This window comes from Pezoporus flaviventris, unplaced genomic scaffold, assembly GCF_033815535.1.
Source record: "Pezoporus flaviventris isolate CSIRO_AGI_PZ_B2104156 unplaced genomic scaffold, CSIRO_AGI_Pfla_v1 ptg000148l, whole genome shotgun sequence".
NCBI classification, from domain to species: domain Eukaryota; kingdom Metazoa; phylum Chordata; class Aves; order Psittaciformes; family Psittacidae; genus Pezoporus; species Pezoporus flaviventris.
The window spans coordinates 2104088-2119818 of NW_026892696.1; the positions used below are offsets into that span (position 1 = coordinate 2104088).

Below are 15731 nucleotides of genomic sequence, written 5' to 3' on the forward strand. Positions count from 1 at the left end.
GTGTCAGCATAGAAAAACCAGGAGACACAAACGATGCACCATTTCCTACTGTGTAGTCATGGTCTTACAATACCTTTTTCTACTTTCTCTATACTTCCTTACATGCTCAACTACCAACATAATGTACAAAACAAGTAAAGGTGACTATCTTTTCATTTATCACACAGAATGGACAAAATGCCTACATGGAACCATTAAATCAATCCATTTATGTCAAGAGTGAGCCAAACTTGGTTGACACTAACAAGTCCATGTGTTATCTGTATGAGCATCTTGGTGGTGTGAGAAAGCAGGGTGAAGATGAGAAACAACAAAGCCATACGAACTCAGGTTGAACAATTAAATGTGCCGAGTGTAAATGACAATATAGTTTTTGTCTGAATCTTGGTTGACATCATCACCATCAGTGGACAAACTACAAAGACTGGACAGTAGTAAGGAAATAAAAAGCAGCAAAAGCATCAGGGTAAACCAAAACAAAGGACAGGTTAGTAAACAGCAAAAGAGCAAAACTCAAAATCTTGATTTCTTCCTCATCACTATGCTCTAAGTTATTATATGCTCTGTGAAACTGGGGAATGTAATACTCTTTTTTTTTTTTCCAGAGACTGAAGATACTGTATTAGCAAGACACAGAACTCTTGAGCATCATTTGTAGGCTTGCCCCCGTTTGGAATCATGATAAAAATAGTTTTTTTCCTGGAGTAGTTATTTTAGTACATAACCCTACACACCCCACTGCATAAAAGCGACTTTTTCAATTGCCACTCCAAAACAGACATTCCAGAAAGTTTCCATCAAACAGATAAACTCTGCAACATAAGGATTAGAACAATATCTATGAGAAGATTTAAGAGGTCTGTCTTGCCTCACTGAGTGGAAAAAAAGTCCTATTACAATCAAAGCCAGGGGTATGGATGCCACAACTCAAAGGTCAAGCAGCCAAAATTTTCCTTCTGTTAAGGCAGAGGACTGGCCAAAAACAAATGAACAGAGATCCCATTTCTAGCCTTGGGTTGAAATGAACAAACATTACTAAACGAAGTGGTTTGGTAAATTAGTAACACAATTTCTTTTATCCCAATTTAGATGAATCCAGATACAGGAAGTTAAAACAAATACTAAACTTCTTCCCACAGAGGCTCAGCTCAATCACTGAGTACTGGACAACAGCACATTACATGGGTCACTAGCTGAATACTATGTACTTTAGGAGCTTTACAAGGGGCCACTGAGACATCAGCTTTCCAGCTTTCTGTTCAACAGAAGTTTCCAAGCAGCAAAGAGTTTGCCAGGTATTTTGACCTTATTTTAGATGCAAAGATCATAATACTCCTGTACGCTGTAAAACTAGTTTTTGTAATTTCACAGGATACCTGATTCAGACTGATCATAGCCAAAGAAACTCAACAGCTTCAGAAGTAGTTTCTCCTCAATTTGAACGGTGAACTTTCTAGCAGTGATCAGTAGGTGCTATGAGGAAAAACAGGTCTCAGTTTACAATATTAACACTCCATGTAAACCATTAAATAGGACGGTATGTTCTACCTTAACAGAGTATTTTCACTGGAATGGATCTGTAGTAAAATTCCCATCTATAAAATGGCAGTTTACTTCACTTAAAGTTACCTATGACTACTGACACTTATTTCCATTCTTTGGAAGGTATTGTGCTTCACTGACCTAATACTAACAGTTCAGAATCTGATGCTTTGCTGTTCTCCAACACTGAAATCAGCTGTTTGCAAAACAGTGTCAAAATAAACAGGGGAAGAATCCAAGTGAGAAAATAGGTCTTGATAAGCAATTCTGGTTTGCTCTCACAATGCATACCACAGCTGGTGGATACACTTCCAAACAGCTATAGTACACAGAATAGGGTTTATACTGCATGATAACAGCTTATCAGAGAGAAGCAATAACCTTGTACACAACTTATGAAAACCATACACAGATATTCTGGTTCTCTATGGTACCTATCAGTTCTGAGGGGGAATAACTGGGTTGAAAGGTAAAGTCACAGAGATGAACTAAATCTGGCCTAATCTGTTTAATTTTTAAATATATTTATTATCTTGTTCATCACTGTACTGTAGTTTTAAACTCTCTGACCATAAGAAGGTGGATATAGCCTCCTTTAAACCTCAGTATTAATTCAATAAAGCATATTTCTCACATTATTGGAGTATTAGTTAAAATCAGGAACAGTAAAGTTCATTTAAACAATTAACACCCTTATGGCACAATCAAAGGATGATGGTTTGTTTACCTTGTATATATCAGTCAGTGCATTTTTACTGGGAAATTTCATTGCATTTACTTGTACAGCAGGACCAGTTTCCATGGATTCATTTTCATTTGTCTTAGGGGTCAGAAAGAGCATGAAAGGCCGTGTGGTGCCAATAAGCTGGTTGTCCACCTACAGAGACAAGAGAATCTGAATAAATGACGATAAACAACAAAAGTGATCTTCCTTAACCAAGGACTTAAAAGCTTTCAGAAATACCTAATCCCTGAGACAGGGAGGTACTGAATATACTTCGTTTGGTTACTGATCAACACTGAGACCATACCAAAGAACTATTGAGAAATGCCCTCCATTTAAAAAACGGTTGTAACTACCAACAAAACCTGCAATAAAACTTCTGTATTCTCTGATTTTTTTCTCTGTTTCAAAAAACACAGCCAAAAATGTTCTACACCCCCAGAGTTAAACTACTCCTGCACTGTAGTTTATCTGATGCACATTAAGTATCTCGTGTAATGTACATCAGGACCCAAATTCCCTTCAGCTTACCTTCTGAATTTCAAAGAATGAACAGAAAACAGAGGTTAAGGTAAAATTCTGCAAAGTCAAAACCAACAACTATTTGTAAATAAAATATAAGAGGTTTATATTTGTCTTATCTATGATCTGTCATTCATACTGTGGTACTAGCAGTGTTAGGATTCCTGCTTTCAACAGCTGCTTTTTCATTATACAATGAGAAATACCAGGAAGGGAGAAAAACCTCAAACTGACCTGTCTGAAAAATAAAAATAAAATAATTAAAAAAAAAAATATTCTAACTTGCCTATTCGAAATCCATTGCATTAAATACAATCCTCGTCTCAACTACTATTAAGTAGAGGACATGAAAAAAGGAAACACCAATGCAAACTGAAACTTCTACGATATATAAGATTTGACATCTCAGAAACAGGTCTAAACATTTTTCAAACCTGTTATGACAACAAAACCCGCAGAAGACCCATGAGCAAATACACTGGTTTCAAAACAGCAAATACCTGTATGTCTTGCACACTGAGCTCCAACACCTGACTTGCTGACAGCTCTGTGTAGTGGATATTAATTCTTGTGAGGCTTGCAAACAGCAGCTCTTCAGGAACCTTGTTGACCAAAGACAATCCTATTCCACCTTCCAGTTTCACAAGCACCTGAGAAAAGAGTATTTGAACAGAAAAAAAAATCCCACTTACCAACCAACACTGAAAAAAACTGTGATACTGAATACACACTTCTGCAAAGATGTAATTTTTTTAGACTCATCTCTAGAGTTTTAACAGCTCATTGACAGTTCATCTTCAAATGAAGAGGTGTTGACATGCATAAAACCAACTTCTAAGCATGAAGAGTTTTAGCAGGAAAATCTACAAGTTCATAACAAGAAGTGATTATGGGGAAAGTTAACAGCTCCCCCCAGCCTCCTCTAAAATCTATAATGAAAATGATAAATAAGAGAGACAGATACTAGTCGTACAATCTTACTTCTAATTCCTGCTCTTTATCTGGGTTTTTCAACTTGCGCAGATCCTGTTCTGTAATGGGAAGTTCATCTCCTTCGCTGGATAAACGATCATTTCTACGTTGGTTAAAATCCGTTATCTGATAAAAAAATACATGACTAAAATGAGCACTTTCCGATTTACAAATAACAACTACATTGTCCTACCTTATAAAATTAGGTTTTAACAAATAAATACAGTGAAAATTTTTGCTGCAATTATGTCTGGTTTATGATATTCCCCTCCCACTTTGTATCACTATAAAGGAACTTCTGGTAGGAATTTAGAGATGCAATACAGAAAAAGGTATGTCAAGAATAAGCAAATAATGAAACTAGATTCTAGTTAGTTAATGAAGGGTTTTCACCTGTAGAACTCTAGTTGGCCCATCTGGAATGACTCTAACAGCCAGTAGTCCTGACCCAGGCCTCATCTTTTGGTTTATGAACTGCTGTTCAGGTGGAACTGGCCCCAGAAGATCAAGTGAAGTATCGGGACCAAGAACAACTTCTGCTCCATCATGAAGGCCTACTATTCCCCCCTTTGCCTGCAGAAAGAAGAGCAAGGTGAAAAAAACAAGTAAACAATAAGGAAAGGCTTCAGATAATAATTTACATATATTAAAACTGTGTGGGAAAAAATAGAAAAGCATCAAAGTTAATTCTCAACTCTGTAAAAAGAATCCAGGTTTCTGTGCTCATAAATTCTACCATCAGCAAGCAGATTTATCAAATAGTTTGCAACAGTTAGCTGTCTGCAAGTCTAGAGTTTCCTGGAACACAAAGAGACCAAACAGTTCAAACTGCTTCTAAAATTCTTATTACTAAAGTGTCAGAACCATGACTGTGAGAAGTGTTTGTTTATACACAAATCTTGACTTCATCAGGAACACTCTTGGACACAATCTGCAACATTTGGTATGCATGAGAATATCAAGGCCTTATTTATCCCTGCACTGTTATATTTCAACAATGATGTACTAATAATTTTTACTTTTGAATTAATAGTGCAAGATGTTTAATCATTTGAAATAGGTAAGAAAATTCAACCATGAATTTGAACCACATGAGCTGTTTGCCCAAGCATGATTTCCTCTGTAATCTGAACTTTGGCCTCAAAGCTTTTAGCTCAGTTCAATCTTAAACCCAAATGACTGTCATCTGTATCAGCAGCAGTCAAAACAAGTTCAACACAGAATCAGTACTGACCTGGACAACAAGTCCATGAATACCACAGGTCAACTTTCCGTCACGAAAGTTCCATGTCTGGGTAGTGCTGCGCCGTCGATCAGGCTTCCTCAACATCAGGGGCTCATACCTGCAATGAAAGCACACCAACTTGTCACTCCTAGTCTTGCAATGTGTTAATGGCAAACACTTTAATTTTGTTCAAGCTCATTTCCCTAATCTCACTTCTGAAGTGCTCTTTTTGTGCTGCTGAAAATACATTAGTCACGTTTTTAAAAATATTTCCAAGTCACAAAAGTGAACACAAGGTCTGTTCACAAAGACAGATAAAATCTAACTCTTCAACATGCCTTCAGAATAATTTCTTCCTTTATTCAGAGAGCATCACAGAATCATAGAATAGTTTGGGTTGGAAAGGACCTTATTAAGGTTATCTAGTTTCAGCTCCCCTAGACCATGTCACCCAAGGCTCCATCCAACCTGGCTCTGAATGCTGCCAGGGTGGAGCATTTACAGCTTCTTTGGGCAACTTGTTCCTGTGGAACATCATGTTAAGAGTGCTTTCAAAGACATGGTCCAGACCTGTTATCGGTAACAGCCGCCAGGCCTGCAATATCTAAAATCATACAAGAGTCCACATTCCGAGGAGATGCTTTATGGGGGTTTTGAGGAACAGATGAACCTTCATGGCAAAGCATTCCTGTGCTTGTCATTTTCCAAAGCTGGGATCGTTTTCCTGGCTCCTGTTGCATAAAAAAAAAAATCAACATTTAAGTGAACACAGCAGTACAGAGCAAATATTTCTGTTCTGTTTTGCTATCAGATGCTTTGAATTACAGTTCTTGGAATGACTTGCATATATTTATATTCTGAGCCCTGAATTAGAATTAGGAACTAGTTTGCATAAAACCTCTTAATTCAACTCTGATAGCCAATGAATATGCATCCTATATTAGCACTGTTAGATGCAAATCTGTATTTACAAGCTATTTTTAATCTCAGCAATAACTAAATACAGTTCCTATTTCTTAAAAGCTCCAGAAATAGAAGATTTAGCTTACAATGCACCAAAAAGAAAGCATGCCCTACTTTGTTAACTTCATTAGAACATCCAACATATAATTATCACACTTGATTGTCTTAGAGGCATTTACAACATTCCTTACTACTTTTATTCAAATTCCCTTTTCTGTCAGTCTCACACCCTGAAAGTCCTATACAGAAGCACCACCCTAACTCAAGCAACCTCAATTGCAATAACCTGTCACTTTCAGTGGAGTCTGTCTCCATCCTTTAAAAGTTCTCATGAAAATGCTCTTTTTTCCTCTCTCACAGCATATGATTTTACTTCAGCACCCAGCAACAGCATTTTATCAGAATCAAATTTATCTTGGTACCTTCTTTTTCAGTACAACTCTTTGAGTCTTTGGAGAAACATCAAGGACAAGCTCTGCATATGCAGCATGCTTATTCGAAGCAACTGGTCTTACACCTGGCTCCTGTAACCTAGAACACCAAGAAAACACCACCATGTTTATTCAGAGTAGCTGCTGCTTCTGCAGACTGGATTACCTCTGTACCAAAATCCAACTGAGGATCCAACTTAAGCTTCCAATACAGCCAATCAGAATAAAATTCATATTGTTTGGGGTTTTTTTCCCCTCTTGGTATTTTTGGAATTACCAGTGCAAGCTGTGAATTTGGGTACAGTCTAAAAAGGGGCTTTGACTTCTCATTGCTACTAGGAACTTCTCAGGCAAAGGAGATGGATTCCAAGGAAAAATTTCTACCTTATATTGAGGAAAGCAAAAAAGCATGTATCAATCTCCCATAGCTGTTTTCAACAGCATATCAACTAGCGCAAATTTACAATTCACAGGCATGTTATAAGTAGGTATGTCCGGCAGTCAATGTTCTTTATGCACCAAATCAAATTAAGCCCCTGGATGTGACCATAAATATCTCTGTTCTTCCAAGATCAGACAGTGGGAGCACAGCAGATGCCCTATGCTAAACTCTCCTATGTGATAAACAGTGGTAAGCTGCACCTATAAAACCAAGTTATCACAAACAAGGTAAGACACAGGGCTCACCAACTGCCAGACTTAACTTCTGAATTTTGGAATTTCTTCTGCTACCTACAAGGTTGACCCAAGTTTAGCTGCATTTGAATAATTTTCCAACAACAACCATTAAGAGAATATTAATGTAAAGCCTAAAGAACATGGTGAACATTCAACATATTTTCATCTAATAGACAGAATTACCCTGAGAAAGTATATGTAGCAGCAATATAGATGAAGTTCTCGTAGTAAAGCTGCTTGCTCTCTTGGAAGTCATTCATGCTACAGACGATTTCCGAGGAGCCAGCCCCTTTGACTGTCAGCATTATAAAAGGCTGTAGAATCGGTTCGTCCCAGGCATAGTCCAGAGAGGTCATGGGCTTTACCTCAGTGTACAGTCTCGGCTCGACAACACCATGCTGATTAAAAACAACTGGGACCTGCAACAGTTATGAGAGGGGATTTGGTTTCACACAGAAATTGTTAACCAGACAGATGTTTTGTGTTTTGCATTTTGCTGTTTGTTCACTTCTCAGGAGTTGATCACAAACATGTTCAGCTTGCTCCCTCCCCTCCCCAGTGGTTTCACATGCATTTTCTTCCATTCGGGCGTCAATTAAAGAGAGTCTCAAAGGGATGAGAAATGTCATCTTTGCTTTTATCTGTCATCCATGGTACAGAATGTCTTTAGTGCCATAGCAGCATCTCAAACCCACCTAATCAAAATTAGGAGACTTGCCCACTTCTATTTAACAGTTCACTACCAAAATCCAGAATGAGAACCAGTAACTGTAATGAGCTCTGTCTCTTGCTCTGACCACAAGACAGTCAGTAAGTCACAAAGTAAATCCTCTTATTTTTATAATCACTGACAGGGAAGCCCAAAAACAGAGAGAAAGGGAGTGGTAGCATTAGCCTGAATTCTTTTTAAAGGTTATCCAAGTGCTGAGAATAACACAGGTTAGATTAGAAACTATCACACTAGCAGAGTTTTCTCATCACTAATAATAGTATTCTTGTATGTCTTTTAATGCACTCATGAAAGCCAAACATTAGCGCTATTATTTGAACACGAAGAACCAGCTGAGGTACTACCAATTCCTACTAAAACTTCAGAAAATTACAATTATTATCTACAGATACCTCTTGCTACATACACTTTATTTCTTTACATAAGCTAGTCGGCTCCCTCTTCTAACAAACATGAAAGTCCTTCTTTTACTAAGAAATAGACAGAAAAGTGATTTTTTTTTTTCCTCTTTTACCTTGGAAAAATTGTCTATGCGGAAAGGTGGTGGTAACTGATCAGTGTCACTGAATGCAACGCGATATGTGGCTCCTTGAAGAGTAATTTCTACTCTTAAGAAGTAACATTTTCCCAAGGTGTCCCTGAACAAGAACAAACAAGTGCAAGAGAGGTAAGAGTAGGCTTCTGATCTGCTTTACCCAGCTGCTCAACAGCTGCTTCTATCAAAAAAAGGGAAGCATGCTATAGAAGTCTTATATATAATAGCTACCTCATATTAATATGGAATGAGTTATTTTTGTTGACCTCAAAGCCCCCAGACCAAATGCAGTTTGGGACATCCATTAGTCTCACACATAACAACTGATCATAATCATTACGTGGCCAGTGGAACACGACGCTGGAACCAGGAAGTGTGGAGATGTAGCCATCGGGATTGGACGTTCCCTAGTAACAGAAATTGGTAAATACATATCCTACAGGTATTAAAAAATACAATACCTCTCAGATACCAACACAGAAATTATTCTGTTAGGTGGATGCTGGTACTAGAGTAATGAGAAAAATCTCCATTACCAGCCAACAATACTTTCAAGTGTTCCTTTTGGTTAGAAGATGCTGTAACTGACTGCAAGTATTTTACTAACAAGTAACAACAGGAAGCATCTTACCCGACCTCTGGCAAACTCCCGCTGGACAAAGGCAAGCTTGTAGGTTGATTTATTATCTAGCAGGTAACGGGGTGCGAATGTTACCATACATGTGTCAATATAACGGCCTCTGCCTTTTTTAATATCAATACCTAGTGATAGAAACAAGCGAAAAACAAAGCTATTTCTTATAAAAGAAAACAAGACATCTGCCACAATACCTTTCACATAACAAAGGTTCTTTTTCTTGGACACCTGAAGTTCACATGGCTGTACTACTTCTAAGTAGGTTTGAAATCCCACTGCATTACTGCCTTTGATTATTTAGAGTGTCTGTACACTGTAACTGGTCACTCATGTGCTACTTCTGTGGCAGTACTATGGCAGAAACTGCATATCTAACATACTTCTAAGTATATTAGAATGTTGGAATAAAGACACAGAAACAGAACAATGTGTAAATGCAGTTATTAACACTCAGTGATGCAATGTGAAAATAAAAATAACTTAAAACCGATTTTTAAGCTAGTGAAAAAAAAGATACATAAACCCACTTAAAATACTTTTTTTTTGTTTAATAATTTTCTCTGGACCTGCAAAAACCTATAACAACATATGCTTCCCTGCTGCAATTGTTCTGTTTCTGGTGCCACTGACATCATATCTTCACAAGTTCTACAGTGTTTCCCAAAGGTTCCCGTCAGCACATACCAATGCTGTAAATGAGGCCTGGCCTGTTTCCATGCTGAATCACCTTCAGGGATCTCACACCACTACCACCATCCAGGGAAAAACCCTGGCACCAGCCAGGCATGCCTTCAGGATGGATTCCTCTTCCAACCCGCATTGTACAACTAAAGGTGAGAAGAAAACACAGCTTTACTCATTTAAATGAAGGATCAGGTATCAACACAATACTGATGATCAAACACATACCCAGGTACAAAAGAGCACCTGTGTTTAAATATAAAAATATTAGAAGCCACAATAAATCTCTTCTTGAGTAATCCATTCTGCATTTCTGCCAGAAGCTCTTTTAACATATGTTTAAATTCAGTGCAATAATTCAGCAATTATTCAATTAAAAGCAAATATTCAGTGACCACGTCATGTAAAAGGCTTGGAAATTTTCAGACTAATTAAAAGACACACAAATGTTGTCATGGTTAATTTGAAAAGAAAAAATTAAATCATTTTTTGTGATAAATTAAACCATTCATCATTTCAGCAAGAATTCCAGAACACTTCAGGTAAGTTTGTTTTAAATCATGTTCTTATATTAATGGAAAAAGAAAGTTCTCTCCTTGTTGCCAGTTAAAGTAACTGTAAAGTTTCCTCTCCAAAATCCTGCCATTTCCTTTTACATCACAATCACAGTAACTCTGCTGCATGTGGACTTACATGGTTTACTAAGTGAATGCTACTACTTCTCTGTTAATAGTCAGATCTTAGGATTAGAGGGTTGGGTGGGTTTTTTTAGTGGTAACAAAGTAATTTATACAACTTGATAATTCTCTTCAAAAGGTTTTTGATTTTCTTACAAAGAAGTATGAGTTCAAAACATACAAAATAAACCCAAAGCAGCCTGCAGACACAACAGAATTAGCCAACCAAGGACTTTTCAGTACGCAATGTCTAACTATCCAATACGCTTATTTCAGTATTTAGAATCTTAAAAACTTCACAGGCTCTCTTAACAGGGACTTTTCTTACACAATATTCATAGTAGTATCAGCACTCAATCCTCTAAGAATTACTTTCATACTTTGTAAGGCTCCTCCTGTCTGCTGCTCTTACAGTACTACTTACAAGTTTGGCTGTTCTTTATCAGCGTAACAGAAAAGAAGTGGGCTGAGGCTTCTAGCAAGCTCATGCTCTTCAAATTGACCTGCAGCATCTGTTTTTGCATTATCTTGTCTGAAGATAAGTGGTAATCCTTTAAGTAAACACAAAAAGATGGAGTATTAAACTGTGCTTCGCCTTTGCATAAATTAAAATGAGAATGGTAAAAACTACTTCAAATTAGGGAATACCCTAACACTGCATGGAATCTTTATTTCCCATTTTATGATTACAGAAAATACTGTAAACTTACCTGTTTTGTTGATTAACCAGTATGGTGCTGAAATCAGTATTTTTAGAGAACCTTCAGCACGACACACAATCCGGATGGTCAAGTTTAACAGCCGTTTGTTGACATCATACAACCGCATCCGCACCATGTAGTTTTGTGTCCCAGGAGGAATTAACAGCTCTTTGCAGATTGGGAAGTTTTCTAGCAGTATCCCTACAAAAATAAAACCAAACATCACCTACACAGGAACATTGGTTTCTGATGAGCAGAGAGGCTGGTGTTTCTTACAGCTGAACCTTTCTGAGTATTTCATACAGTTTATCCATATTAACTTCAAAACCTCTCCAGCATAGCAACCTCTGACCTCATAAAGAAATGCCTCAATTTAAGTCACAAGCAGCAAAAAAAGTTCTACGAAGAACCCTGCTTAGGGCTAATTACCACCTTAAGCATCAGAAGTCCAGCCACAGTTGAGTGATTTCATACACACTGTCAACACCAACTTTTTCTGTCAGAAAGAACAGCAAAAGATCACACAAAATTTGGGGAATTTATTTCATTTATCCTCTTCTTTATTGCTGTTCTCTACAGTTTCCACTCTCAGGAAAATGAGAAAAGACCTTGAATGAGGAACAGATCAAGATAGCTGACAGATTTAGGGGATGGCAATATTCCTAATTCTCTTGGGATGCGGGCACTTGGTTATTAACTCTAAGAAACCCTGCAACCCAATGAGACAATCATACAAATGCTTTCAATTTTCTCAATACTATGGTTCTTTAGACAAGAAACAATTATACAGAGGTACTCCTCCAGGAGGATCTGAAAGTGGGATCTGAAAAGAACCTTACCAAGCTCAATGTTCTGAGATGTATCAGCTGTGTGCAATGCTGCCTCTTTGCCAGGTTTTAATGTCCCTTTAATCGGTGTTCCTTTAACGTAGAACTCAAGTTCACAAGGCAGCAAGTTGCAGATTACCACCGTTGGCAATAGATAAATAGTATGCCCAGGCTGCCTGAAGATCTGTTTAGCACTGTCAGAAAATATGTTGGAAGGCATGTAATCTGGATAATTTTCTTTCTTTATAGCCACACAAAACCTGTGAAGGCAAACACATGTGAGAAGTCAATGAACTTGACAGAATAATTGAACCCTGTCTTTGTGTACTGCACTGGATCCCACATTATGTTGTACTTTCAGGAGTGACAGCAAAACCATCATTTAGAATTGTTCTCCACCTAAGCACTTTGGAGTTTCATTATAAAGTATTTTGTATTTATTCCTAACATTAAGACAATGGGAGTTTTCTGGTTTTAATCAAAATAATTAATTTAGTCACTGAAAAACTTAACAGAAAATTGCATTTACAGATTACCAACTTTCATAAATTTGAAAAAAACATGTTATCAAGCATCACTAAATAGATTTTAGCTATTAGAGTATAATCATGTTCTTAAGCATACATGACCGGTCTTGCTTAACATCTTCGTCGCTGACATGGACAGTGGGATTGAGTGCACCCTCAGCAAGTTTGCCGATGACACAGCTGTGTGGTTCGGTTGATACCCTGGAGGGAAGGAATGTCATCCAGAGGGACCCTGACACACTTGTGAGGTGGGCTGATGCCAACCTTATGGAGTTTAACCATGACAAGCGCAAGGTCCTACACCTGGGTCGGAGCAATCCCAGGCACAGCTACAGGTTGGGCAGAGAAGAGATTCAAAGCAGCCCTGCAGAGAAGGACTTGGGGGTGTTGGTCGATGAGAAAATGAACATGAGCAGGCAGTGTGCACTCACAGCCCAGAAAGCCAACCGTATCCTGGGCTGCATCCAAAGGAGCATGACCAGCAGGTCGAAGGAGGTGATCCTGCCCCTCTACTCTGCTCTTGTGAGACCTCACCTGGAGCACTGTGTGCAGTTCTGGTGTCCTCAACATAAAAAGGACATGGAACTGTTGGAACAAGTCCAGAGAAGGGCCACAAGGATAATCAGGGGACTGGAGCACCTCCTGTATGGAGCCAGGATGAGAAAGTCAGGGCTGTTCAGCCTGGAGAGGAAAAGGCTGTGTGGAGACCTCATAGCAGCCTTCCAGTATCTGAAGGGGGCCTATAGAGATGCTGGGGGTGGACTCTTCATTAGGGACTGTTGTGACAGGACAAGGAGTAACGGGTTCAAACTTAAACAGGGGAAGTTTAGATTGGATATAAGGAGGAAATTCTTTCCTGTTAGGGTGGTGAGGCACTGGAATAGGTTGCCAAGGGAGGTTGTGAATGCTCCATCCCTGGCAGTGTTCAAGACAAGGTTGGACGAAGCCTTGGGTGAGATGGTTTAGTGTGAGGTGTCCCTGCCCATTGCAGGGGGGTTGGAACTAGATGATCCAAAGGTCCTTTTCAACCCTAACCATTCTATGATTCTATGATTCTAACATGTCCTCCTTCCCAGTAGATGTATCCTTGATTTGGCTACCTGATGCTTAGTTTTTCATTACTTGAGGTAAAATAATGAGTAAGTAAGCCTCCATTTTAAATAATTTGCTAATTTTCCTCCCTGTGATACATTCAAAACCAGCAGATTAAGAAATGAACTACAGAACTAACACACAGCAGTACCTATAAACATTATGTAAAGGTCTTTTCCTGAAACAACTTCCACAATCTCTATTCTTGTATTTCCTAAATTATGAGCATCCCTAAATCCATCATACCACATAACTACAAAATTCCATTAAAGTCCTCACCATGCAATGACATTCTGGAGCTTAGAACAGAGCACAGGATATTCATGACAAAGGACGGGTATTTGGGACCGCACCATGGCAAACCACCATTATCCTCAGTGAGACAGACTAGATAATTTAACAGCAGTACACATTCTGTTTCCTAACCTTTTCCTTTTTACAATAAATATAAATATTGTGCTTACTTTGTGTTCTCAGACTAATGGCACTGTCAAAGGGGCTTCAAGGAGCCCGGCAGAAACTCAGCAGTTATACTTCAGTGCTTTCTCATTTGTCAAAAAACCAAACAAAACATCCCATTAAACTGCAGCAGCTTTCATCTCTAAAGGATCTTCCCTGTTGGTTACTTTCACATGATTTCATTTATTAGAAGCAGATAATACAGAAAAACAATCAGGTCTTAATTACCTGAAAAAACGGCTGTTTTCAGACTCCATTGAATGACACTCTTGCTTGCTGCTACAGACCTCTGCTGTCTTCTGAACATTAGTCCAGTGAATTGGAGCCTTACAGAAAAAGACTCCCATTCCTTTTGGCCTGGCTTGCAAACGCCAAGATGTAAGATGTAATGGAATTGCAAAGGAATCTCCTGGCATAACTGCTGGAAGAACTACAGGTTCTGCAACCAGAGAAGAAAACATACATATTTAAACAGGCCCTTTAACTGGAAACCATACAGTTTTTCATATAGTAAGTCCGAAATTTTTGAAGCAACCTGGTTTGATTTAGCATAAAACACCAGGTACTTTATGTTTGTTTCAAACCCCAATCTGTTGTTTCAAGTCCTATTAATAATCTGGCAGCAGACAAACTTAGGTGTGTAAATCTCAGACAGGAGCCAGACAAAACTGCTAGAATTCAAATTCTTGATTGGATGCTTTAGTGAAAATGCTTATTTCAAAAGGACCTTATTCATTACATTTTGTGTACATCATGAACTTATCGCTACATTTTTAGACTGCTCCTTTGCATGCTAATTCCCCAAGTCTTCTAGACTGCTGCTAAAAGATACAACATACCACATACAGAAGTAAGATTCAGTCTTTGCAGAGTCCCAGCTTTCTCCATTTACCTGAACAATAAGCAAAATTCCTAGCGGGTTCTCTGGGTTACTTTGCTGATTATTTTCTTCTTAATATTACCAACTTCCCCTCCAGGGAGGGCTACTTTGTATAGACGGGTGAATCTTTTTTTTGGAGAAGCTAAAGATTCCCCACAGTATGTAAGAAATATACAACACTTACTGTCAGGAGCAGACGGACTGTCCAGCCTTAGTTCCATTGGTGTTTCCAGCTTGTTCTTCACCATCAAGGCTGAGCGGACTGTTATCACTTTCCGAGCACTACCTTCCATGGTAACTTCAAATACAACACGAACTGGAGGCAATGAAGAAAACTGGAAGATATTTAAAAGCATTAAAAAGCTCAGGTAATGATTATATCTAGAAGAGATAATGGGTTGCCCAAGGAAGTTGTGAATGCTCCATCCCTGGTGGTGTTCAAGGCCAGGTTGGACAGAGCCTTGGGTAACATGGTTTAGTGTGAGGTGTCCCTGCCCATGGCAGGAGGGCTGGAACTAGATGATCTTAAGGTCTTTTCCAACTCTTACTATTCTGTGATTCTGTGATTCTAAGAGGGACGCCTCAGTTTTGAAGCAGTAACTGCTGGAGTAAAAACTTGCCAACTGAGTGCAACCATGTGCAACACCTAAGGTATACATGGTTTGATAATAATGATTTATAATCCTGTACCTCCTCCTCAAAACACAATAAAATTAACTAAAAAATGTAATTCTATGTACTAGTAACTCCATCATCATTTTCAGAATGATGCAAGTTTAAATAAGAGCAATATAGACCCTAAAAGAACACTTTTTACATTCTCTATTACATTATTACATAAATTCATGGATTTTGAACTCCAAGCCTAATATGAGCCACTCATCATTCCTGTCTGTCAAAACTAAAATAAATAAGGTGAAGCTTCCTT

At 38.4% G+C, this 15731-nt stretch overlaps 1 protein-coding gene across 3 annotated transcripts in view; it reads right to left on the reverse strand.

Moving 5' to 3' along the window:
• The window catches only part of VPS13D (vacuolar protein sorting 13 homolog D), a 102939-nt gene that overhangs the window by 40456 nt on the left and 46752 nt on the right, over positions 1 to 15731 (reverse strand). For all 3 annotated transcript variants that reach the window (XM_061479318.1, XM_061479316.1, XM_061479317.1), the window contains 18 exons: positions 14988 to 15138; positions 14152 to 14362; positions 11858 to 12105; positions 11028 to 11219; positions 10742 to 10868; positions 9644 to 9786; positions 8954 to 9084; positions 8554 to 8729; positions 8302 to 8425; positions 7241 to 7476; positions 6371 to 6479; positions 5556 to 5716; positions 4995 to 5103; positions 4154 to 4333; positions 3770 to 3886; positions 3289 to 3438; positions 2270 to 2419; positions 1377 to 1473 (listed from right to left, as the gene is read on the reverse strand). In XM_061479318.1, coding sequence (XP_061335302.1) covers positions 1377 to 1473; positions 2270 to 2419; positions 3289 to 3438; positions 3770 to 3886; positions 4154 to 4333; positions 4995 to 5103; positions 5556 to 5716; positions 6371 to 6479; positions 7241 to 7476; positions 8302 to 8425; positions 8554 to 8729; positions 8954 to 9084; positions 9644 to 9786; positions 10742 to 10868; positions 11028 to 11219; positions 11858 to 12105; positions 14152 to 14362; positions 14988 to 15138 — 2812 coding nt within the window. The remainder of the gene's footprint in view (positions 1 to 1376; positions 1474 to 2269; positions 2420 to 3288; positions 3439 to 3769; positions 3887 to 4153; positions 4334 to 4994; positions 5104 to 5555; positions 5717 to 6370; positions 6480 to 7240; positions 7477 to 8301; positions 8426 to 8553; positions 8730 to 8953; positions 9085 to 9643; positions 9787 to 10741; positions 10869 to 11027; positions 11220 to 11857; positions 12106 to 14151; positions 14363 to 14987; positions 15139 to 15731) is intronic.